This window comes from Symphalangus syndactylus, chromosome 23 (genome assembly GCF_028878055.3).
Source record: "Symphalangus syndactylus isolate Jambi chromosome 23, NHGRI_mSymSyn1-v2.1_pri, whole genome shotgun sequence".
In the NCBI taxonomy this organism is placed as follows: Eukaryota; Metazoa; Chordata; class Mammalia; order Primates; family Hylobatidae; genus Symphalangus; species Symphalangus syndactylus.
The window spans coordinates 36,338,941-36,365,181 of record NC_072445.2 but is presented as its reverse complement, the minus strand read 5'-3'; the positions used below and the strand labels follow the sequence as shown (position 1 = coordinate 36,365,181).

The window sequence follows — 26,241 nt, the reverse complement described above, 5'->3', positions numbered from 1 at the left end:
TGTCTTCAGGGCCACTGGGGCTAGCGTAGGCAGTGCTCTGAGTACCGTTTAGAGCCAATGATGAGGGGATAGGGAGCCAGCAAGTCAGATGCCACATCCTGACCTGGAGAGGTGCCCTGGCCCATTTCCCTCTCCAGCTTTGTGATGTTGTCTTTGTTTCCCTCCACTTGGATGGAGTCCCACCACCATGGTAATGTTAAGTAGCACCAAAAGCTCTACCCAGAGCCTGCTATATGCTTTACGTCCATTCTCAGACATTCTTATAACACGGAGGCATTTTTCCTGCTTTACCAACAAGGAAACTGCTCAAGGAGGTTAAGTAACTTACCCAAGGCCTCCTATGTGGAACTAGGACTGGACCTTTAATCTGTTTGACTCCAACATCAGGATGAGCTTGCTTTTTCCCTCAGCAAGCTGCCTCTGGGAGCCCCGGAAGGCTCCAGAAGGCTCCAGGGCTGAGGAGGCTTCTAAAAGGGCCTCACATGCCCCGGGAGCCACGTGGATACAGAACGAGGGTTCCCACTCTCAGAGAGTTGGTCCTCAGTTCCCATGCAGGGAGTGGAGCCTCTGAGCACTGCCAGAGCAACAGGCAGGGTTCTCGCCAGCACGAAGCCTCACGGAGTGCGCAGGCAGGTGGAGCTCTCGCTCCACCATGGCACCTCTGCGGTCTCTGCAGCCGTTTGCATTTCCTGAAACCGGATCTTGGTGTCAGAGCCGCCCCCAGCCGGGCGGGCGCCTCAGCCATGGCCCTGCGCAAGGAACTGCTCAAGTCCATCTGGTACGCCTTTACCGCACTGGACGTGGAGAAGAGCGGCAAAGTCTCCAAGTCCCAGCTCAAGGTGAGGGGCACCTGGGGCCCAGGGGAGGACGGCAGATGCACCACATCAGCCCCTGCCGCCTGGGAGCCAGGTGTGGACACTGCCACTCCAGGGGCACCCAGCGATCCAGCGTCCCGGGCCTGGGGTCGGGGGGCTGGTCCTGAGTAACTGGGCCAACATAGCCTGGTAGATGCCGCTGCCCACCCTCCAGAGACCTAGTGAAGTGTGTGCAAAAACCTTGCGCAGAACTGGGCCCCACAACTGGAGGCCAGGAGGTTCTGAGGGCCATTATGGGGTTCTGAGGGCCAGGAGCCAGGCCACATCCCAGACTCCGTGTGATGAGCACACACATCTCCACAGAGTCATGCTTGGGCATGCAGTCTGCTCTTTCTTGCTGCTTCCTCCTGACTTTCAAGAGAAACAGTTAGCCAGTACTTGGCAGTCATTTCCTCTGGAGCTGAGAGAGGCATAAAGGGGCCGCCCCCAGTCCCAAACCAGTCTGGCCTGCCTAACCCTGCCCCCCAGGTGGGACAGAGCTGTAGAGTGGGTGAGGACTGAGGACCCTATTATACTGCTACGCAGCTCACCCCACTATCCACCACACATATCAGGTTGGGAAACTTACCTTAGGCCTTGAGACCTCAGGTAGGGAAGGGGTGGAATCTAAGCCCAGGAAAATCCCAGTCAATGATCATGCTGAAGTCAGTCATCTGGCCTAGACAATTTCTGGGAGGCCAAGAAGTTTTTCTCTCTCTTCCTCTAGTCCTCCATTAGTGCTGCCTTCCCTACCCTAGTTAGTGGGGAGGAAGCAAGGCCCTCAGCCACTAGAATCAGCCAATGCTGGGGGAAAGGAGCAAGGTAGGCCTCAGCTCTCTAGGACCTGCCATAGGGGTGCGTTCATTCACTCTGCAAGTACTTGAGTGCCCCTCGTGAGGCTCTGTGCCTGGCATGTGGCTAGGCACTGAATTCCTGGTGTCTCCCTGCCCCATCCTCCAAAGGAGACAGTGGTCTCAAGGAAACCTCCATTCTTAATGACTGAGGTAGAGGGTGCCTGGATACCTGAGAGATGAATGGGACAGAATAGTTACTGTGCCCCATGACCGTTCCAACCCCCCACTTTACTGAACTTGGACGCAAGGAACTTGAATATCCCAAACTGGTGCTATGTTACAACTCCTTACCTGGATTTGTGAGCATCTAATAGATGATTTCACTCCCGCAGGAAGGAGAGCCCACTACCATCTTTTGTCACCTGGGGAGAACCTCCTAACAGGCAGATTCTTCCTTACATCCTATTTAAATCTCTTATATTTCAGATCATGTCATTTGGTTGGGTCCTCAGCATAAATGGAAAAAAGTCGAACATCCAAAATCCATTTCTGCAAACTCTGTGTCCCACCCCTACCTCCCACCCTGTCCCTTTAATATCTTGCCAGACAATACCAGCCCCCGTGGCTTTTTGCTTCCAGGGTAACATTTTCCACCTCTGTATTACCTGTGGCTCCTGAGACCTCTCCAGGCTCTCTCTGCCCTTCACATGGAAGGTACGCCTTTAAGTGGCTCCTCTTTTCCTGGTGCCATCAGCCAGTAAAGCCTCCTAGCTTGAGCCTCTGTCTTGCCCTCTAAAAGGGCCAATACCCACGCCCTCACCCCCACAGGTTGCATGTTTTTGGAGAAATACTCCATGGACAGCTTGCATGCTTGAACTATCCACTGTCTGTACCTCATCACAGCTCGTATTGAACCTACTGCCAGCAACATCGCTGGTCACACAGGATCAGTGACAGAGTTCACTCCTACTTGACAGAAAACTTGTCCACTCTGGAAACCTGGGCTAACAGTGGGAGTCTCAGGGGCCAAGTGGGGGTGGGGCAGAAATGGCAGGGCTCCTTTCAAGCCCATAATAGTGAATATTGGAAGGAGAGGAAGTAGTGATAGTGTCGGGGGGCGGGGATTCCAGCAAAGCAAAGGAGTAATAGAGAAGTGGTCAAAAGGCAAAGGAGGAAGCAGACAAGAGAGTTATACAAGCAGGGCCCACCTCTCCCCTGAAAAGACTTGGGGATGAGGGAAAAGACCATGGAGTCAATCTGGTTCTTTGTTTTTGTTTTAGAGATGAGATCTTGCTCTGTTACTCATGCTGGAGTGCAGTGGTGCAATCATAGCTCACTACAGCCTCAAACTCCTGGGTTCAAGCGATATTCCTACTTCAGCCTCTTGAGTAGCTGGGACTACAGGCACGTGCCACCACGCCTGGCTAATTTTTTTATTTTTGTATTTCTTAGAGCCTGAGTCTCATTATGTTGCCCCGGCTGGTTTCAGACCTCTGGCCTCAAGTGATCCTCTGGCTTCTGCCTCCTGAGTAGCTGAAATTATAGTCTTGAGCCACCTCACTGGGCTGGTTACTAAAACCATCCCTAGCCTTAGGGTCCTGGGTTGGGACCTGGCGGGAGACCTGCACCAGCGCAGGGCAAGATGTGTTGGTGCATGACATTTGCCACTTCTCCCCTAATATGTTGGTAGAGGGGCTCCCAGTGGCTATCCTGGGCAAACCCATGATGAGGCCAGAGGATAGGAGGAAGAACAGCACGTCCTCTGAGAAAAGCCCAAGGAGTAGGGTTGTTTCTCCTGGAGAAGAGAAGGCTTGAGGGAAAAACCAGATATTTCTTCCTGTCTTTGAATTCTTGTAGAAAGTACAATAGCTTTGTCCAGTTGGGTTGAGAACAGAGAAAGTAAACCAATAGGAACGGCACTCCTGCCCAGGATGGATTTAGGTTGAACACAAAACTTCCCAGGAGTTGAGGGCTGTGAGTTTTTGCAAGGTTCCCAGAACCACCTCTAAAAACCTTTAGAAGGTAGCCATCCTGACAGAGGGCTGTAGAGAGGGGAGCCACTGGGAATGATGTGTGTCCTACTGACCACACCCTCTTCCCCAGGGGAGCAGTTTTGATTTTAGGACTAGTGGAGGATCAGCTGATAATTTGGCCTCCTTCCCCCCTGACTATCAGGCAGTGGAGTGAAGGGGTATATAGATGGAGCAGTGTGTCTCTGGTTTGATGAGGATCTTTAGGAGGCACCAGGCCTACCACTTCCTCCTTGACTGGCAGGAGCTGGGGGAAGGGAGGGAGGGTAAATGGGGGCCTTCCAGTTTCCTGCACCTCCAGCTGACATTCAGGGCAGTCCTGGAGCCCAGAGTGAGATTCTTGCCCACTGATAATCAATAAGCTTCAGGTTTTGCCTCCTCTGGAGAGAGACAACCACCTTCTCCTTAGTGGAGGAAAAGTTAAGAACAGCTCCAGTCCAAAAACCTGCTGGCTAGGATCATCAGCTTTGTCCTGACTCCTGTGTGCTACTGGTCTCCCCAGGCTAGGATTTGTGGGTAGGGAGGTGAGGATGATTTAATGATGTGCAGAGCACTTGACTCAGAACCACACAGGCTTGGATCCGTACTGCTCCCCATCTCGATGACTTTAAGCAAGTCACTGTCCATCTTCATTTTCTCATCTGTAAACCAGGGGGTTGATCACCAAGCCATCCAGCCAGCCTACAAAACTAAAGAATAAATTCTGTACCTCAAGTAGGTAAAATTGGTCTGTGATGCAGCCTCTCCTTTCCCTTAACTAGGCGTCTGTCTCCTTTGATGTCAACACCTAACCCCTACACCTGCTCTCAGCAGGTGACACAGTGAATCCAAATATTCCCACCTTTTAAAATTTCCAGTGTTCCTCCATGATAATAGTTATGCTTTTCTAGTAACCCACTAGAATACAACCTCCACCTCCCAGGTTCAATGATTCTCCTGCCTCAGCCTCCCAAGTAGCTGGAATCACAGGTGCCCACCACCACGCCCAGCTAATGTTTGTATTTTTAGTAGAGCCAGGGTTTCGCCATGTTGGCCAGGCTGGTCTTGAACTCCTGGCCTCAGGTGATCCGCCTGCCTTAGCCTCCCAAAGTGCTGGGATTACAGGTGTGAGTTACCGCACCTGGCTGGATCTGTGTCTTTTAAAAGGATCACTTGGAACCTAGATTCATTTAAAGACCTTGCTGGGCAAGGTTGGCTCACACCTGTAATCTCAGCACTTTGGGAGGCCATGGCAAAAGAATCAGTTGAGTCCAGGAGTTTGAGACCAGCCCTGGCAACATAGCAAGACCACAACTCTACAAAAAATGAAAAAATTAGGCATGATGGTGCATGCCTATAGTCCCTGCTACTCTGGAGGCTGAGGTGGAAGGATCACTTGAGCCCGAGAGGTCAAGCTGCAGTGAGCCATGGTTATACCACCGCATTCCAGCCTGGGCAATAGAGTGAGATTCTTTCTTAAAAAAAAAAAAAATCAATTTAGGAGAGAATTCTTTCTGAAATCATTGCTGGGTGCTTTTATGGATTCCCAAACCCTGGGGATCCTGAAGGCTGGAAACTACAGAATCAGTTCTTGCTGACTGTTGCCAACATGGACCTGACACCCACACTTGAGTTTTAGAGGATCCCCCAAGTCCTGAGAGGAGAACTACTCCCCTACATGCCTCCAGAGGAAAGAGTGAATAGATGAAGCATCTCAAAGGTCAGTGACTGCCAACTCAGAGGCCAGGGGCTCCCTGGGTTTGTGGAGACTGTGGGAGTCCTCTCTGAGGAAACCCAAATGGCAGCTTGTGAAAAATACACCTGGACCCCACCCCTGGAAACTCTGAGTCAATAGGTCTGGGCTGGGCGGGCATGTTTCAGTTTCACCAGCTCCCTGGGTGATTGTGGTGCTCAGCCAGGGCCAGTGTACTGTAGAGATCAAGAGCAGGGCTTTGGAGTCAGACCTTGGGCAAGACGCTTCCTCTCTCTGAGCCTTGATTTCCTCATCTGTCAAATGAGGATAATGAGAGTGCCTTGATCCAGGGCTGAGGATTGATGGAGATCTGCAAGTGAGCTCCTGCTTACAACTCCTCCGTCACTGCCATTTCCTTCCCAGCATGACCCCTCCCCTAGTCACACCCTCTCTCCACCCCCAACCCCTACCGCACCCAGGAGCAGGAAGCTGACAGTCTGAGGTCGGCCCAGCTCTCTGGAGAGGGGCCCTGAGTGTCTAGGCATTTAATTCTTCCTTGTCCTAATATCTGACAGCTCGTGGAGGTCAGAGTCTCTGCCCTGGGTTCTTCAGAATCCAATGGCAAAAGTGCAGGTGAGGTGCAGGTCTTAGGGACAGTACAGGGTGACAGAACTAAGCTCAAATAACTGTGCTGTTATGTGGCAGGTTCTGTCCTGGGAGGGGGAGGGCATTCGTAGGTCCTCTCCTAGGACTCTCTTTTCAGAGAGATGAAAACTGAAGCCCAGTAAGGTTAATACGCTCAGTGGGATTTAGTCAATCTCTGTCTGGCTTTTGTATTTTGTCTGCTTCTTCCCATGAAGTGTTTAAGTTCATTCAAGAGATACTTATTGAGCATCCATTAGGTGCCAGGCCCCGTGATACCACAGTGAAAAAAACGCAAACGTTTCTACCCTCATGGTGCTGACATTCTAGTCAGAGGAGGCAGATAATAAACTAAATGAAATGTACAGTATGATGAAAGATGATACATGACATGGAAGAAAATAAAGCAGAAACGGGTAGGGATCATGGAGGTCAGGCAGGATTGGGTTACAGGTTTAAATAAGGTGATGATCAGGCCGGGCAGGATATCTCACACCCGTAATCTCAGCACTTTGGGAGGCTGAGGCAGGTGGATTGCTTCGGCCCAGGAATTCAAGACCAACCTGGGCAACATGGTGAAAGCCTGTCCCTACAAAAGATACAAAAATTAGGCCCAGCACGGTGGCTCTTGCCTGTAATCCCAGTACTTTGGGAGGCCGAGGTGAGTGGATCACCTGAGTCAGGAGTTTGAGACCAGCCTGGCCAACATGTTGAAACTCTGTCTCTACTAAAAATAAAAAAATTAGCTGGACGTTGGTGGCGGGCACCTGTAATCCCAGCTACTCAGGAGGCTGAGGGAGGAGAATCGCTTGAACCCGGGAGGCAGAGGTTGCAGTGAACTGAGATCACACCATTGCACTCCAGCCTGGGCACAAGAGCAAAACTCCATCGCAAAAAAAAGAAAACACACACACATACATACACACAAAAATCAGCTGGGTGTGATGGCGCACGCCTACAGTTCCAGCTACTCAGGAGGCTGAGGTGAGAAGATCACCTGAGCCCAGGGCAGTTGAGGCTGCAGTGAGCTGTGATTGTGCCACTACACTCCAGCCTGGGCAACAGAGCAAGACCCAGTCTCAAAAAATAAGGTGATCAGAGGATATTCCACCTGGTCAGGGAATATATATTCCCTAAGAAGGTGACATCTAAGTGAAAACAGGGAGGAGGAAAGGATTTGAGCCATGCAGTGACCTGGAGAGAAATATTCCAGGCTGCAGGAACAGTAAGTGCAAAGGCCCTTGGGCAAGAATATGCCTGACCTGCTGGAGGAACATTAAGGAGGCAGAGTGGCTGGAAGCAAGTAAACAAGAGGGATGAGGTCAGAGAAGGTGCAGCAGGCCAGGTCACATGGGGCCTGGAGGCCTGTGGAAGGACTCAAACTTTTACTCTGAAAATTATGGGAAACCATTGGAGCATTTCAGTTAGACTTTAGGAGTCAGTCAGAAACATTCAGTGAATGGGGGACATTATACTATCTTTGGAGTCAAGGTGAGATTAGAGTCATTGCTGCCCTCAAGGAATGTAGAATACCCAGAAATGCTCACACAAACAGTGAACAGCAAAAGAATATTATTATAGAGCAACTTAATAGGGCAAATTAATAACTGTGGTTAATGGCACCCTTTTTCATCCCTATTGTTTTAAATTTTATCCTAAAGACAATATATGCTCCTGGTTTAAAAAAAGAACACACACAGAAGAATATAATGTCAAAGAAGAAATTCAGGGCTGGGCTGTGGTAGCTCATACCTGTAATCCCAACACTTTAGGAGGCTGAGGCAGGAGGATCGCTTGAGGATCCTGCCTCGGCCTCCTAAAGGAGGGCTTCTCCTGCCTCGGCCTCCTAAAGCGTTGGGATTACAGGTATGAGCCACCATGGCCTGGGCAATATAATGAGAACTCATCTCTACGAAAAAAAAAGGTTTTGTTTTTTTTTTCAGACAGGGTCTGGATCTGTCACTCAGGCTGGAGTGCAGTGGCACGATCTCAACTCACTGCAGCCTTGACTTCCTGGGCTCAAGCAATCCTCCCACCTCAGCCTCCTGAGTAGCTGGGACTACAGGAGTGTGCCACCACACCCGGTTAATTTTGGTATTACAAAAAAAAATTTTTAACTTAGTTGAGCATGGTGATGCACGCCTGTAGTCCCAGTTAATCAGGAGGTTGAAGTGGGAGGATGGCTTGAGCCTGGGAGGCGGAAGCTGCAGTGAGCAGAAATCGTGACACTGCACCCCAGCTTAGGCAACAGAGCGAGACCCCGTCTCTAAATAAATAAACAAAAATAAAAATAAATTTATTGTAAAATTAAAACACGTTAGTGGTAATTTTTTTTTGTGAGGGTGTGTGTGTGTATGTGTGTGTGTGACAGAGTCTCACTCTGCCACCCAGGCTGGAGTGCAGTGGCACTATCCTTCCTGGCTCACTGCAACCTCCACCTCCCAGGTTCAAGCAATTATTCTGCCTCAGCCTCCCTATAACTGGGATTACAGCCGCCTGCCATCACACCCGGCTAATTTTTGTATTTTTAGTAGAGATGAGGTTTCGCCTTGCTGGCCAGGCTGGTCTCGAACTCCTGACCTCAAGTGATCCCCCCCGCCTGGGCCTCCCAAAGTGCTGGGATTACAGGTGTGAGCCACCACTCCTGGCCAAATTTTTTTTTTTTTTTTTTTTTTTTTTTTTTTTTTTTTTTTTTTGAGGCGGAGTCTCGCTCTGTCGCCCAGGCTGGAGTGCAGTGGCGCAATCTCGGCTCACTGCAAGCTCCGCCTCCCGGGTTCACGCCATTCTCCTGCCTCAGCCTCTCCGAGTAGCTGGGACTACAGGCGCCCGCCACCACGCCCGGCTAATTTTTTGTATTTTTAGTAGAGACGGGGTTTCACCGTGGTCTCGATCTCCTGACCTCGTGATCCGCCCGCCTCGGCCTCCCAAAGTGCTGTGATTACAAGCGTGAGCCACCGTGCCCGGCCAATTTTTTGTATTTTTAGTAGAGATGGGGTTTCAACATGTTGCCCAGATGGGTCTGGAACTCCTGACCTCAGGTGATCCACCTGCCTTGGCCTCCCAAAGTGCTGGGATTACAGGCATGAGCCACTGCACCTGGCCCAAAAAATTTTTGAAGTAAAGAAGAATATGTTGGCCGGGCACGGTGGCTCATGCCTGTAACCCCAGCACTTTGGGAGGCCGAGGTGGGCAGAACACCTGAGGTCAGGAGTTTGAGACCAGCCTGGTCAACATGGCAAAACCCCATCTCTACTAAAAGTACAAAAATTAGCCAGGCATGGTGGTGGGCGCCTGTAATCTCAGCTCCTCGGGAGGCTGAGGCTGGAGAATGGCCTGAACCCGAGAGGCGGAGGTTGCGGTGAGCTGAGATCATGCCATTGCACTCCAGCCTGGGCAACAAGAGCGAAATTCCGTCTTAAAAAAAAAAAGATAAAAGTTCACTCTGGAGGGGTGATCACTGTTAACAGCTTGCGAGTCTTCTAGATTCTTTCTGTATACAAATAAACAGGTTGAACTGTATGAAATTTCTGACACTTGATTGTTTTGACCTACTAAAATACTAGTTTCATATAATTCGACCTAATCTTTGCACGCGTATTTGACAAACATTTCATTCTGTAGCTTGCTTTTTTTACATGCCAGTGTAGTATGCGTATCTTTCGATGTCTGTTCATACAAACATAATAAAGATCACCCACAACTTTTATTAAGCAGTGCACTATGCACCAGGTAGTCTTCACTCAAAACAGCCTTTGGAGCAGACCCTATCATTATCCTCACAGAGGAGGAGACTAAGGTGTTGGAGAGTTAAACATTTGCCCACCAGCACACAAGTGGGAAAAGTGAAATCTTTTCAACTACATACAGTGGTTCCTGACGTGGTATACCTGTTTCCTACTGGAGGAGCCTCAGTTTGTCTCCAGTTTTTCATATTATAAACAATGCTTAATGAGCATTCTTGTAATGTGTCTCTCCCATGAGTGTCTGTAGGTTGGATGATTAGAAATGCTGGGGTGGCCGGGTGCAGTGGCTCACGCCTTGTAATCCCAGCACTTTGGGAGGCCGAGGCGGGCAGATCTCCTGAGGTCAGGAGTTTGAGACCAGCCTGGCCAACATAGTGAAATTCCGTCTCTACTAAAAATACAAAAATTAGCTGAGCATGGTGGCACACGTCCGTAATCCCAGCTACTCAGGAGGCTGAGGCAGGAGAATCACGTGAACCTGGGAGGTGGAGGTTGCAGTGAGCCAAGACTGTGCCACTGCACTCTAGCCTGGGCGGCAGATTGAGACTGCGTCTCAAAAAAAAAAAAAAAGATAAGGACATGGGTAGTTTCAAAAGGGGCCAAGAGACAGCAGATGAGAATATATAAAACTTGAACACTTGTCACTTCAGAATTGGTCAGTGGATGTTGGCATTATTCTCTTGAGGGGGTCACCCTGGGTTTTAAGTGCTAGGCATTGAGCCAGTGGCACCCCTTAGAGTGGAGATTGGTATCCTATGACCACAGATGTGTTAGGCAAGACTTTCCTGGAATTAGTGATAAAACCAAACTCAAATGGCTTAAGGGAGAGGGGATTTATTGGCTCACATAACCAAAAACTCCAGGGATAGCTGCCCAGAGGGAAATGAGGGAAAAAAAGGAAATACTCCCTTCCTGGGATCTCCCACTTCCCAGTTTGCCAAGGAAAACGGAGCCCCAGGAGAACACTGAGGCAAAGTCTCAATACTTTCTCCCCCGCCTCTCTGAAAAGAGAATAAAATGAAGGCTTGGCACACACACCATCTCTGAGACAGTGCCTGCTCCTGCCTCCGAGGAACTGATTCCAAGGTGAACTGCTAGTGGTGGAAGAAGCCCTTCAATATAGCATGTATTGATTGCACTTGATGTACAGAAGAGGACATAGATGCTGAGGGACATAAAGATGAACAGAGACCTTGTCTCCAGAGTTCACAATCCAACGGAGGAGGGAGGCTTGACATCAATATTCTAGTAGGAGGGCAACCTGTGAACCAGGCACATTTCGTTTCAAACTCAGCTCTGCCATTTACTCTTAAAATTTCCAAACCTCTGTGTCTTCACCTGAAAAACAGGCTTAATAATATTTGTGTATATAGGTGTTTGTGAAGACTAGAAATGGGGTATAAAAAGCGCTTTGACTGGGTGTAGTGGCTCATGCCTGAAATCCCAGCATTTTGGAAGGTCCAGGTGTGAGGATCACTTGAGGCCAGCAGTTCAAGGCCAGCCTGGGCAACATATCCAGACCTCTGTCTCTACCAAAAAAAAAAAAAGTTTTGGCCGGGCATGGTGCCTCAGACCTGTAATCCCAGCACTTTGGGAGGCTGAGGTGGGCGGATCGCCTGAGGTCAGGACTTCCAGGCCAGCCTGGCCAACATGGTGAAACCCTGTCTCTACTAAAAATACAAAAATTAGCTGAATGTGATGGTGGGTGCCTGTAATCCCAGCTACTTAGGATGCTGAGGCAGGGGAATCGCTTGAACCCAGGAGGTGGAGGTTGTAGTGAGTCGAGATCATGCCACTGTACTCCAGCCTGGGTGACAGAGTGAGACTCCGTCTCAAAAAATAATAATAATAAAATAAAAGTTTTAATTAACCACCTCCTACAGTGACCGGCATATGGTAAGTGTGCAATAGTAACTAGTGACTTTTTAATCATTCACACTGCTTGTGACAAATGCTATAATAGAATTACCCCAAGGTGATTTTATTTTCACCAGATTTCAGATTTCAACCCCTTTATTCTAATATCATGGATTTGTTCAACAAACCCACATTTCCCCTGCAACCATTATGACCACTATCCCTTCTAAGCCTTGCTCTCTCCATGTCACGGACCATTTTTCATGACCCTTCTTTGAGCCCTCTCCTCTCCCAGAGCAGACACGCTTAGGTGATAGGCACACTGCAGCCAGGACACTGAGTCTTTGATGGAAACCATGATAAATTGGCAGCTTCTGCCCTGGAGTGGCAGACTAAGTCCCTGCAAACTGTCCAGCATTGTGGGAAGCACTTGGGCTTTGGAATCTGATGGAGATGGATTTGAACTCCAAGCTCTTGTTCAGTGTGGGTCTTTTGGCAAGTTACTGAATCCCTTGAGCCTCAGTCTCCCTGTCTGTAGAAAGAGGACACCAATACCTAATGAAGTGGCTAAGAGTATAACTGCATGGGTTTGAATTCCAGTTCTGCCAGCTGTGACCTTGGGTGAGAAATATCTCAGGACTGCAGGAGTTTTCATCTGTAAAATGGGGATATGAGTAGTTGTTATGGTGGTTAAGCAAATGACATGTAAAGTACTTTAGCTCAGTGCTTGGCACATAGTATATAAGTTTTAGTTATTACTGAACTGAACAGTGTGTGTAAACTCAGCCAGGATGGGGTGAGGACCAGCAGAGAGGTGGGGAGCAGCCCTCTGGCCCAGTTTTGGTTGGGGTGCAGAAAGACACACTGCCACTCTACTCTATCCCAGGTGCTGTCCCACAACCTGTACACGGTCCTGCACATCCCCCATGACCCCGTGGCCCTGGAGGAACACTTCCGAGATGATGATGACGGCCCTGTGTCCAGCCAGGGATACATGCCCTACCTCAACAAGTACATCCTGGACAAGGTGGGGCCCAGCTTGTAGGGAGCATCTGTAACCTCTCCCCACTTCTCCAGCCTGGCCAGCAGCCTAATACCTTGCCACTCCAGCTCTTCGTGCCTGCCATAAACTCCTACTTCTGCCTGCTCTGTCCGTGCCTGCTGTCCCATCACATCCCTCACATCCCAGCCACCTGTCCCCCTCAATTCACCTTCAATGTCCCTCATCTCTAATGAGATGGGCCCCACCCTACCCATAACCTTCCACCGAATCCCTGCCCGGCCCTCCTCCAGCTTCCAGGGAACCACCCTTCCCAGACTGTCACCCTGAACCCCCCGCACTCCTCCAATCTGTCACTGTCTTTCCAGGTTCTTGGCTGTTAGCTTCCTGCTGGGTTTCTCCTCCTTTCTCCTCTGGGCTGAAAGACTAGAGTTACTCTATTGTCAGGGGGCCTGGGTGGGTGTGGGTATGTTGTCGGGGGTGGAGTGGTTGGAACCAGCTAGTTACCTGGTAATCAGCTCAGGGATCCCTTGAGTTACGGCCCTGGACTTGGCCAGGTGGGGAGCAGGGGCATAGATGAACCCAAGAAACCCAGCTGGAGCCTAGTGTTGTGGTAGAGCTGGGATATGCAGCCAGCTGATTTGCAGCCCTGGTGGCAGGTGGAGGAGGGGGCTTTTGTTAAAGAGCACTTTGATGAGCTGTGCTGGACCCTGACGGCCAAGAAGAACTATCGGGCAGATAGCAACGGGAACAGTATGCTCTCCAATCAGGATGCCTTCCGCCTCTGGTGCCTCTTCAACTTCCTGTCTGAGGACAAGTACCCTCTGATCATGGTTCCTGATGAGGTGAGGGTGATGGCAGCCCCAGGGACCGAATCACTTGGGACCAGACCTAAGCAAAACCATGAATGAGACCAAACCACCTTTGGTACCTTCCCATATCCCCTTTCTTTCTTCACTGTCTTCCCATGCTGGTATCTGTCCTCACCCAGCTGTCTCCAGATGCCTGGAACTGCCTGTGTCCGAGTAATTGTGCCTTCTTCCAGGAAAACTGAAATTACACTTTCATGAGGGTTCTGCTGGTCCTCACTGTAGGAAAATGATCTGCAAATTCTGTTTGCACAGAGGTCTAAATGCCAGATACATTACTGAGCATTACTGGCAATCTAGGAAGGGTGCTTTTTTTTCCTTTACCTTTTGCCACTTCTTCCAGGACAGGAAGGATGCTTTACAAGGCAAAGGGAGACCTTTCTGAGTCAGGAGGTTAATCTGGTTCCAGATTTTCCCTTTCTGCCTTTCTTCTGGAAAGCCAGGACAGACTCAGCTAAGCCCAGGGATAGGGCATCCTGGGAGAAAAGGCCAGGAATCTGGTCCCTACCTCCTCACTCCTGGGTGAAGCCAGGGAAGGCATTTTCCCATTCACCTGTACCATCCCTCATCCTCACTTCCCTCCCCTGCCCATTTGGCCTTGTGACCCTTTAGTCCTCTTGGTGGCTGTGGAGATGCCTGGGTGACTTTAGGTCTTTAGAGTGGGGTTTACAGGAGAGGGGGCCTCTGTACTTACAAGAAGCCCTAGCATGTCAAGCTCCACTCACATTTGTCCTGGCTTCTGTTTGTGGGAAGGGTGATGAAGGGAACCACCCGAGCCCTGAACCAGTGCCCTCTACTAAATGCCCAAACAAGACCCAGGAGTCCCCAGAAAGTCCTAAACAGAGTGTCCCAAAAAGCTGCTGGGGCAGGTGAGGGACATGTGTCCATCTGCACGTACACTTGGCTGGCTGCCCTTGTTAGACCCCTGCCAGTCAGGGCAAGGTGGCCTCTTGGAGGCCAGGAGGTTGCTTGCTTCTGTGACCAACATACAGAGTTAACAACTGCAGCAGGATGTACCCCAGCCACCACTTCCGGTTCCTCTGTAACAGGTTTCCTGTCCCTGCCCAGCTTACCTCTACTCCCCACTCCCCAACGCCTACCCCTACCCCAGATCCCCTTCCCCTCCCACAAGGGAAGGATTCCCAGGGTTGGGGGTTGGGGCTTGGAATAAGGACCTGAATGGGATTCAGGGGATCAGAATCAGGTTCTGGCTGCCCCCAGTTTGCTGTGTGACTTAGAGCCAGTCACTTCCCCCTTTGGGCTTTTTTTTGGTCATCTGCAAAATGAGTGAGTGGATGAGAGGGCCTTTGCACTCCCTTGACACTTTCTGTGATTTATTGCCTCTTCCTGGACCCCAGATCTCAGGTCCCCTTCACCTTGCCCTTAAGACAGGAAGGAGTGGGACTGGAGGTTGTGGAGGGGGAGAGAAAACCTGAGTTGGGGTTGGGGCTCCAGGATCCTCTCCCAGGTCTTTTCCCTGGTCTCCATAGCATTCGGTCCTCTGGCCCCCTCAACGCTGTGTCCCCTGTTTCCCTCTGCCCAGGCTCTGGGAGCCAGATAGAGCACTCCCTGGTGTTGGTGCTGGCAACACCGCCTGCTGCAGCTACCAGGCCTTCCTTCTCCTGCTCCAGGTGGAATACCTGCTGAAAAAGGTACTCAGCAGCATGAGCTTGGAGGTGAGCTTGGGTGAGCTGGAGGAGCTTCTGGCCCAGGAGGCCCAGGTGGCCCAGACCACCGGGGGGCTCAGCGTCTGGCAGTTCCTGGAGCTCTTCAATTCGGGCCGCTGCCTGCGGGGCGTGGGCCGGGACACCCTCAGCATGGCCATCCATGAGGTCTACCAGGAGCTCATCCAAGATGTCCTGAAGCAGGTCAGCCAAGCTGGGAACTAGGGGAAGTGCACAAGGTGCAGGGCGAAGGGGGGCCTGGGAAGCCTCTGACATAACTCTGGCTGGCAGGGCTACCTGTGGAAGCGAGGGCACCTGAGAAGGAACTGGGCCGAACGCTGGTTCCAGCTGCAGCCCAGCTGCCTCTGCTACTTTGGGAGTGAAGAGTGCAAAGAGAAAAGGGGCATTATCCCGCTGGATGCACACTGCTGCGTGGAGGTGAGGGGCAGGATGGGGGTGGAAGACACCTCAGGGCCCAGAGTGTCCTCAGGGCATGAGAAGACAAGGGGGTCAGGAGAGGGGCAAATGGAGAAAAGCCACAGTGACACAAATTCCTGCTTAGATTAGTGTGACCCAAATATGTCTGGATGCCTCAAGGCCATTCTCATCCATGTCAGCACTTAAAACTAAAACTGCAACTCAAACACCAAAGTAATTGGTGAATAACATGGAATTTGCTCAAGATTTCAGAGGAAGTGGCTTATATCTATACTACACAGCAAATCTTTCTAAAAATCCCTTTTAAAGGTTTTTCTTCTTCACCCATATTCCATTCCCTTTAGCAACTCTATACTTCCCTATTCTCCCTCCACACCCCTCTCCTCTGTCTTCCCCTTCTGTTTCCTCCCTTGTGTTCATTACTATTTTAGAGGCTTAAAACACAAGCGTCTTTACTATTTTAAATAATATGTATATATGTGTGTGTGACATGAAACTTGCCATTTTAACTATTTTAAGTGTACAGTTCAGTGGCATTAAATACATTCATGAAGTTAAAAAATTCTTTTGATATATAACATGTACATATTTTCAGGGTACATGTGATAATCTAATACATTCATATATTTTATAAAAATCAAATCATGTCATTGGGTATCCTTTACCTTAAATATTTCTTTATGCTAGAAACATTCAAATTATTCTCTTCTATTTTGAAATATACAATAGATTATTGTAAACTGTAGCCACCCTACTGATCTATTGAATCCTAGGTCCTATTTTCCCTATCAAACTGTGTGTTTATACCCATTCATCAACCTCTCTTTATCCTCCCCTCACACTTCCTGGCCTCTGGTAACCACTAATATACTCTCTATGTCCATGTGATCCACTTTTTTAGCTCCCACATATATGTGAGAACATGCGATAGTTGTTTTTCTGTGCTTGGCTTATTCGCTTAACAAAATGACATATGGTGCCATCTATGTTGCTGCAAATGACAAGATTTCATTCTTTTTATGGCTGAATAATATTCCATTATATATGTCACATTTTCTTAATCTATTTATCCACTTCTGGGCACTTAGGTTGATTTCATATTTTGGCCATTATGAATAGCTCTGCAGTAAACATGGGAAGGCAGATATCTCTTCAATATATTGATTTACTTTCTTTTAGATATATACCCAGCAGTGGAACTTCTAGATCATATGCTAGTTCTATTTTTAGTTTTTGAGGAACCTTCATACAGTTTTCCATAGTGGCTGTGCTAATTTACATTCCCACTAACAGTTTATCAGGGTTCCCCTTTCTCCACATCTTCTCCAGCATCTTTTTACAGAAAATATATTCTTGGCCAGGCGCAGTGGCTCATGCCTATAATCCCAACACTTTGGGAGGCCGAGGCAGGTGGATTACCTGAGGTTGGGAGTTTGGGACCAGCCTGGCCAACATGGTGAAACCCCATCTCTACTAAAAATATAAAAATCAGCCGGGCATCGTGGTGGGCGCCTGTAATCCAGCTACTCGGGAGGCTGAGGCAGAAGAATCGCTTGAACCTGGAGATGGAGGTTGCAGTGAGTCAAGATTGCACCACTGCACTTCAGCCTGGGCGATAGGAGTGAAACTCTATCTCAAAAAAAAAAAAAAAAAAAAGATGTTCTCTATTTTTTTTTGTAAAAAGCCATTTTAACTGGGGTGAAATGATATCTCATTTAATTTTGATTTGCTTTTCTGTGATGATTAGTGACATTGAGCATTTTCTCATATCTCTGTTGGCCATTTGTATGTCTTCTTTTGAGAAATATCTATTGAGATCTTTTGCCCATTTTTAAACTGGGTTATTTGGTTTTTTGTTATAGAGTTGTTTGAGCTCCTTATATATTCTGGTTATTAATCCCTTGTCAGACTGATAGTTTGCAAATATTTTCTTCTATTCTGTGGGTTGTCTCTTCACTTTGTTGATTGTTTCCATGGCTGTCCTGGAGCTTTTTAGCTTGACATAATCCCATTTTTCTATTTTTGGTTTGGTTGCCTGTGCTTTTGAGATCTTCCACAAAAAATCTCTTTGCCCAGACCAATGTCCTGGAATATTTCTCCAATGTTTTCTTCTAGTAGTTTCATAGTTTCAGGTCTTACGTTTAAATATTTAATCCATCTTTGTTTGATTTTTTTATATGGTGAGAGATAGGGGTCTAGTTTCATTCGTCTGCATATAGTTATTTAGTTTTCCCAGAACCATTTATTGAAAGTACTGTTCTTTCCCCATTGTGTGTTCTTGGCGCCTTTGTCAAAAATGAGTTCTCTGTAAATGTATGGATTTATATCTAGGTTATCTATTCTGTTCCATTGGTCTTTGTGTCTCTTTTTATGCCAGTACTATGCTGATTTGGTTACTATAGCTTTGTACTACATTTTGTTTTTTTGTTTTATTTTAGAGACAGGGTCTTTCTCTGGTGTCCAGGCTGGAGTGCAGTGGTATGATCATAGGTCACTGCAGCCTCAATCTCCTTGGGCTCATGGGATCCTCCTGCTTCAGCCTCCTGAATAGCTGGGGCTATAGGTGTGTACCACTGTGGCCAGTTTGTAGTGTATTTTGAAGTCAGGAAATGTGATGCCTCCAGCTTTGTTCTTTTTACTCAGGCTTACTTTGGCTATTTGAGGTCTTTTGTAGTTCCATATAAATTTTAGGATTTTTTTTCTATATCTATTTTGATAGAGATTGCACCAAATCTATAAATTGCTTTGGGTAATATTGTTATTTTAACAATATTAATTCTTCCAATACATGAGCATGGGATATCTTTCCATTTTTTGCATCCTCTTCATTTCATCAGTTTTATAGTTTTTCTTGTATAGATCTTTCACTTTGGTTACATTGATTCTTAGGTATTTTACATTCTTTGTAGCTATTGGAAATGGGATTGCGCTTGACTTCTTTTTCAGATTGTTTGCTGTTAGCATATACAAATGCTACTGGGTTTTGTATGTTGAATTATCCTGCAACTTTACTGAATTCATTCATCAACTCTAACGGTTTTTTGTTGGAGTCCCTTTTTTTTTTTTTTTTTAGGAGGAGGAGTCTTGCTTTTATTACCCAGGCTGGAGTGCAATGGCACGATCTCAGCTCACTGCAACCTCCGCCTCCCGGGTTCAAGTGATTCTCCTGCCTCAGCCTCCCGAGTTAGCTGGGATTACAGGCACCCGCCACCACACCCGGCTAATTTTTTTTTTTTTTTTTTGTATTTTTAGTAGAGACAGCGTTTCACCATGTTGGCCAGGCTGGTCTCAAACTCCTGACCTCAGATGATCCACCCACCTCGGCCTCCCAAAGTGCTGGGATTACAGGTATAAGCCACTGCGCCTGGCCTTTTTTTTTTTTTTTTTTTTTTTAAGAGAGAGACAGGATCTCACTGTATTGCCCAGGCTGGTGTCGAACTCCTGGCCTCAAGTAATCCAACCACCTCAGTTTCCCAAAGTGTTAGGATTACAAGTGTAAGCCACCACGCCCCATGGAGTCTTTAGATTTTTCTAAGTATAAGACCATGCCATCTGCAAACAAGGCTAATTTGACTTCTTCATTTCCAGTTTGGATGCCCTTCATTTCCTTCTCTTGCCTAATTGCTCTGGCCAGAACTCCCAATATTACATTGAATAAAAGTGGTAAAAGTGGGCATCCTTGTCTTGTTCCAGATCTTAGAGGAAAGGCTTTCAATTTTTCTCCATTTATTACAATGTTAGCTGTGAGTTTGTCATAGATAGCTTTTATTATTTTAAGGTATGTTCCTTCTATACCCAATTTTTTTAGGGCTTTTATCATAACTCGATGTTGAATTTTTTTAGAAAGCTTTTTCAGGGTCTGTTGCAATGATCATATGGTTTTTGCTCTTGGTTCTGTTACTATGATGTGTCATGCATATTGATTTGTGCATGTTGAACCATCCTTACATCCCTGGGATGAATCCCATCTGATCATGGTGAAGGATCTATACTCACAATATTGTACAACCACCACCACTATCTATTTCCAACACTTTTCATCACACCAAACAGAAACTTTGTACCCACCAAGAAATAACTCCTCATACTCCCTGACCCCAGCTCCTAGTATCCTCTATTCTGCTTTCTGTCTCCATGAATTTGCCTTTTCTAGGTATCTTACATAAATAGAATCATACAATATTTGTCCCTTTGTGTCTGGTTTCTTTCACTTAGAAATGTTTTCAGGCTTCATCTATGTTGTCAAATATATCAGATTTTCATTCCTTTTTAAGGCTGGATAATATCCCTAGCAGTGTGTGAGGATCCCAATTTCTCCATTTCCTTACCAACAGTTGTTGTTTTTCCTTTTAAAAAATTATCATAGCCATCCTAGGATCTGTCTAATTTTGTCACATAAAGTGTTACTGTGGAAAGGAGCACGGATCTACGCAGAAGTCCAAGCCTCATCACTAACAGACTAACAGTGTGAGGTGAACAATCCTGGAGCTCTTAGTGCCTCAGTTTCTTTCTCTGTAAAGTGGAGCTAATAATGCCTGCCTGGCAAAGCTGTATAGGTGGAGTGAAGATAATGATGCATATAAAACACTAGTACAGACTCTAGAATGTGGTAGCTATTATTTTCCACAGAATGTAAACTTAATGGAGGCAGAGATTTGGTCTGTTAGGCACACCTTAGTATCCCAACTCCAGGAGCAGTGAGTGGTGCTCAGTAGGCACTCCAAAAATATCTGCGGAACGAATGAATGAACTCAACAAGCAGGGCTATGTGGAAGTGAGTTGTCATGGATAGTGAGGACCCTGTTACTGGCAGTGTTCAAGCATGATCTGCATAAACACTGAGTGGCCATTATGTACTGGACCCCGTGGAATAATAAGATGGAAACACACCCACCTAGCCTTCAAAGAGCAAAGGCTACAGAGTTGTGGGGACATAAGTCCCCCATAACTTATGATACAAACCATGCAGGCTCCTGGCAGAGTGGGGTCCCCAGGGAAGATAGCCAGGAGGGCTAGGGGCTTGAGCTGGAGCACCCTTGGGGCAGGTGTGGCCCCGACTTGAGGTGAGGCCCTGACGGTGAGGCCAGCCTGGCTGCGGCCACCTACCCTGTCCCAGGTGCTGCCAGATCGCGACGGAAAGCGCTGCATGTTCTGTGTGAAGACAGCCACCCGCACGTATGAGATGAGCGCCTCAGACACGCGCCAGCGCCAGGAGTGGACAGCTGGTGAGTGCTCGCTAGGTGGCTTGGGTCTAGCTGGTCCTTAGGCGTCTCATCTGTGAAAAGGGGGTGATAATACTTTGTCCAGCGGGAGGTTGGAGAGTGGACTCGGGAAACTCCTAAGGCCCCTTTCGGGCTGTGTGCGAGGATCCGACCGACCCGCTCCCGCTCTTCGGCAGCCATCCAGATGGCGATCCGGCTGCAGGCCGAGGGGAAGACGTCCCTGCACAAGGACCTGAAGCAGAAACGGCGGGAGCAGCGGGAGCAGCGGGAGCGGCGCCGGGCGGCCAAGGAGGAGGAGCTGCTGCGGCTGCAGCAGCTGCAGGAGGAGAAGGAGCGGAAGCTGCAGGAGCTGGAGCTGCTGCAGGAGGCGCAGCGGCAGGCTGAGCGGCTGCTGCAGGAGGAGGAGGAACGGCGCCGCAGCCAGCACCGGGAGCTGCAGCAGGCGCTCGAGGGCCAACTGCGCGAGGCGGAGCAGGTGGGGTTAGCTCCCGGCGCCGGGGACGGGACCGGTGGGGTGGGAGGCTGGCCAGGGGCGGAGCGCCGGGGGCGGGGCCTGGGCAGAGGGCGGAGCTCCTGGGTTGAGGGGCGCGCACTAGGGTGGAGCTTGGAATGAAGGATTGTTGGGACAGAGTCCGCGGGTTTGAAAGAGAGATTTGGGATGGGGCTTCCGCCAGGGGCAGAACCTGGGGCTAAGAAAGCGGTGTGGGGCGAGATCCGAGCCCATGGATGGATGGGGCCTGGTTCGGAGACCTTGGCTGTGGGTTGAGGCTTGGGCAGAAGGAGCCGTTGAAGACCGTGTGATTGGGGATTAGATTGGACCAAGTTTGGACTACACTTGAACTGAGTTTACAGTGAAACCAGTTTGAGAGGCAAGCGGGACGCGTATGGAGGCGGACTAGGCGTGCAGAGGCAATTAGATTTAGGATTTAAGAAACCTGGATCTGGAGTCAGAAACACGTAGATTCAATCCTAGCTCTGCTTCTTACGAGCCCCGTGATCCCAGGCAAGCTCATTTTACTGAGCCTTATCAGTAAAATACTAATACTAATAGAACTTTGCTCACAGAGGTACAGTGAGGGTTAAATGAGGAAACACTTGTAGTGTCCAGTAACTTTTTGTTGTAATAATTGTAGTTATCGTCACCTCCTTCCTAGCATCAGCCATGATTATAACATATTATATAATAATTATTAAGTTAGTGCTAGGAAGGAGATGACCATATTTTTATATCTTATTTAATTATATAATGTTGTTTAATTACGTGTTATATAATTATGATTAAGGTTGGTACTAGGAAGGGAATAACTTGAGCCCGTTTCCCCCACGTGGCATCTGTTCACCGACCATTATCTGTTCCAGTCAGGCTCTCAGGGGTCAGATCAGGAAACCCCAACATGAAGGAGTTCCCCAGACCCTCACCCCTAGGGAGCTTAGCAACATGCCCACCCCCTCCTCCTCCGCCCCCACGTGCCCCTTTTGACCTGGCTCTTGGTCCACCACCTCCCCCCTCCACAGGCCCGGGCCTCCATGCAGGCTGAGATGGAGCTGAAGGAGGAGGAGGCTGCCCGGCAGCGGCAGCGCATCAAGGAGCTGGAGGAGATGCAGCAGCGGTTGCAGGAGGCCCTGCAACTAGAGGTGAAAGCTCGGCGAGATGAGGAATCTGTGCGACTCGCTCAGACCAGGTAGGCCTGAGGAACCTCTTCTGGTTCTCTCACCACCCCTCCTGGAACCCACCCCAGTTTTCCTGCTTGCTGCGCACCTGCAAGGTGCCTTGGCACTAGAGACTACACAGTACACACTCAACCGGCAGACTGCTGGAAGAGGAGGAAGAGAAGCTGAAGCAGTTGATGCAGCTGAAGGAGGAGCAGGAGCGCTACATCGAACGGGCGCAGCAGGAGAAGGAAGAGCTGCAGCAGGAGATGGCACAGCAGAGCCGCTCCCTGCAGCAGGCCCAGCAGCAGCTGGAGGAGGTGCGGCAGAACCGGCAGAGGGCTGACGAGGATGTGGAGGTGAGGCCTGGGGTGGGATGGGGTGGAGGCTGGCAGGATAAGCTCATTAGGACACAGGCTCTGGAGCCAGGCTGCCTTCCCTCAAACCCTGGCCCTAGCAGCTGCTGGCTGTGTGACTTTGGACAAATTCCCAAACTTCTTGGAGTTAGTCTCTCACCTGGGAAAGGAAACTGGTTATAGCGTTGTTATGAAGATTAAATGAGATGATACATGATATTTAGTACGTAGTAAGTGCTGAAGAAATATTTGCTGCTATCTTTGTTCACATTATCATTAACCTGGGCAAAAATTTTTCCTTCTACCCTTCCAAGCCCCTGTCTTGCTATCCTTGTACTTTGGCTCTACTCCTTGGAGCCTGAATCTCCATAAATTCAAACACAGAAATATGTAACATAGAAAGGTAAAGTTCCTCCATGATCCCCCCCACCTCACAACCACTGCTAATGGCTCTGTGAAATGTTGAACAGAGGTTCTTGGATTAGGTCCTGGAAAGGTGGTGTAGTGCAGTGGCTTAGAGCTCAAGTGTATCCCTGGGAAGTCACTTAAGCTCTTTTGAACTTTTTTGTTGTTAACTTCTGCTCTGGAAGTTAAATAAGATAATAAATATGCTTAGCACATCTTAGCTGCTCAATAAACGGAAACTATTATTATGGTTACATTTTACCTTTTGGAAGTCCATGAGTCCCATGAAATTGGAGGCAAACTCTATTCATGTATATATTAATAACTCTATGAGCATACATGGTTTTTCTCTGGGGAGATGATCAGTAGTCTTGGTCAGATTTTAAGCAGGCTGCGAACCTGAAAAGATCAAGACTCCATGCCATGGATGATGGTTCTGATCACTCCCCACTGGCCCTGCCCCCACAGGCTGCCCAGAGAAAACTGCGCCAGGCCAGCACCAACGTGAAACACTGGAATGTCCAGATGAACCGGCTCATGCATCCAATTGAGCCTGGAGGTGAGAAGGAATAGACTCTGGAGCTTTCCCTGGAGCTGGGAGGGAGAAAGGAGGGAGAAAGGGATACCTCCAGATCCCCCAGGGCCAGCAAAGGCAGGACTGGCAGTCAGGAGGCTCCCCTCTCCTCTGAGGGCTGAGGCAAGGCCCCTCTCCTCTCACCTTTGCATGCCTTTCTCCTTACTTGCCTGCCTTCTCTCTGCCAGATAAGCGTCCGGTCACCAGCAGCTCCTTCACAGGCTTCCAGCCCCCTCTGCTTGCCCGCCGTGACTCCTCCCTAAAGCGCCTGACCCGCTGGGGATCCCAGGGCAACAGGACCCCTTCGCCCAACAGCAATGAGCAGCAGAAGTCCCTCAATGGTGGGGATGAGGCTTCTGCCCCGGCTTCCACCCCTCAGGAAGATAAACTGGATCCAGCACCAGAAAATTAGCCTCTCCTAGCCACTTGTTCTTCCCAATGTCATATCCACCAGGACCTGGCCACAGCTGGCCTGTGGGTGATCCCAGCTCTTACTAGGAGAGGGAGCTGAGGTCCTGGTGCCAGGGGCCCAGGCCCTTCAACCATAAACAGTCCAGTATGGAAACTGGTTCACCCTTCATACCAGCTCCAAGCCCCAGACCATGGGGGCTGTCTGGGATGTTGATCCTTGAGAACTTGGCCCTGTGCTTTAGACCCAAGGACCCAGTCCCTGGGCTGGGAAAGAGTGAACAAGCAAGCCGGGGCTACCTGCCCCCAGGTGGCCACCAAGTTGTGGAAGTACATTTCTAAATAAAAACTGCTCTTAGAATGAATTATTGGCTCAGGTCTGTCCATCTCTCCTGCCATTTCCTCCCTTCCTCCCTCAAGCCCAGTTATAGGTTCCAAAGAGCAGTAAAAGTATAATAAAGTGGTTAAGAAAGACCCTGCAGCTAGACTGCCTGGGTTCTGAACCTGGCTTTGCTATTTACTAACTGATTGACTTTGGTCAATTTTCTTTATATCTCTGCGTTTCAGTTCCCAGGTTGGTAAAATAAAGATAATGACTGTACTTACCATATAGGGTTATATGAGGATTAAGTGTTTGGCACATGAGCGAGCACCATTATTAGTATCAGCCAAAAGTGTTTATTGAGTGTCTACTGCAGTTTTCCAGGTTATTTAATTCTCATGACAACTCTTAGAGCTGGAAATCACCATTGGCATTTTACAAATGGATGAATTGAGGTTCAGGGAGATTTGGTAACTTTCCCAAAGCCTTTCAGATTTGTTTCTCTTCCCATCATCTCTGACTCGCTGACCTTGTTAACCAAGACAGAGATCTGGGTATTTAGGAAGATTCATGTCCTCTCTCTCAGCCCCCTCATCCAAACCCCATCATCAAATCCAATAGACACTCTCCTTCCTACTCTCCTATCTGTCCCTCCTTTTCCATCCCCATGGCTACTGCCATGGCTGAGGCCTTTGTGCTTTCTACCTGGTTGTTAACCTTTAACTCCTCCTCCCTCTTGCCCATCTCACCAAGTCCAACTGATTGGACTTCCTTGGTTACTCTCAGATCCACACTTTTGAGGCCATGTCTGTCATGGCTACTGCCTTATTCTGGCTCTTGTCACTTCTCAACTAGATAAGAGCAGTAACCAAGTCTCCTTATCAACCCCTTTCCCCATTGCCACCTGGATAGGATTTCTAAAATGCAGATCTGTCCTTCACTCTTCCCAAATTCCAGTCCCTTGGTAGTATCCTAGAGTTTTGATATTTAAATTCACATTCCCATATGTGGCAGATGAGGCCCATGGCAATCTGTCCCAGGAGGGCCTCCTATGCCTCTGCCTTATAGAGCTACTTGCAGCTCCCTCTAGGCCTCACACTGACTTCCTTTCCCCCATCCTTGTAACAGCCTTCATAACTAAATGCTTGAGCTCCTCAAGGGCAGGGACATATCTTCTTGAACTAAGAGCCATGGTGATTGGCTCTTAGAAGGCATGCAACAAATATTTGTCAAATACATATATGAATGAATAAATTCTGAAGTGAATAATTCAGGTGTCACAAAGCTAAAAAGTTATGGAGTAGCTGAAATTCAAGTTCATTCGTTTTCCAGGTCCCTACAAGAGAAAGGGTCTCTACAAAACTCGGCTGGCCTCCAACTCCCGGGCTCAAGCAGTTTTCCCGCCTCAGCTTCCCAAAGTGCTGGGATTATAGGCAGGAGCCAATGCACTCTGCCCTCATTCAACAAATGTTTATTAAGCTCTTATTATATGCCAGCTTCTGGCTATATTGTACAGAACAAAAACAGAGTCCCTGCTTTCCTGGAGTTTATGTGGTATCTGATTTTTTGCAACCAAGTCTCCAGGCTGGAGACTGCCTCATCAGTCTCCAGGCTGGAGCGCCGTGCCTGATCTTGGTTCACTGCAACCTCCACCTCCCAGGTTCAGATGATTCTCCTGTCTCGACCTCTGGAGTAGCTGGGATTACAGGCGTGTGCCACCACATCTGGCATTTTTTTGTTG

General features: G+C 48.6%; 1 protein-coding gene across 2 annotated transcripts; it reads left to right on the top strand.

The window, feature by feature from the left end:
- Nucleotides 1–501: 501 nt before the first annotated feature.
- On the top strand, nt 502–24,543 carry DEF6 (DEF6 guanine nucleotide exchange factor). Of its 2 annotated transcripts, XM_055264400.2 has the most exons (11): nt 526–839; nt 12,479–12,619; nt 13,252–13,437; nt 15,093–15,329; nt 15,417–15,563; nt 20,680–20,788; nt 20,962–21,260; nt 22,301–22,467; nt 22,596–22,794; nt 23,665–23,755; nt 23,959–24,543. In XM_055264400.2, the coding sequence occupies exons 1-11, from the start codon at nt 744–746 to the stop codon at nt 24,180–24,182; spliced, it is 1,896 nt and encodes a 631-aa protein (XP_055120375.1). In that variant the 5' UTR covers nt 526–743; the 3' UTR covers nt 24,183–24,543. The 2 variants fall into 2 exon arrangements, with proteins under 2 accessions (XP_063488231.1, XP_055120375.1); XM_063632161.1 differs by lacking the exon at nt 13,252–13,437 and having other exon boundaries at nt 502–839.
- The last annotated feature ends 1,698 nt before the right edge of the window (nt 24,544–26,241 follow it).

Coding starts and splice junctions, on each gene's coding strand:
- DEF6 (XM_055264400.2), top strand. CDS start 744: ATGGCCCTGCGCAAGGAACTGCTCAAGTCCATCTGGTACGCCTTTACC. Junction 12,620..13,251: donor ACAAGTACATCCTGGACAAG/GTGGGGCCCAGC, acceptor CCCTGGTGGCAG/GTGGAGGAGGGGGCTTTTGT. Junction 23,756..23,958: donor GCATCCAATTGAGCCTGGAG/GTGAGAAGGAAT, acceptor TCTCTCTGCCAG/ATAAGCGTCCGGTCACCAGC.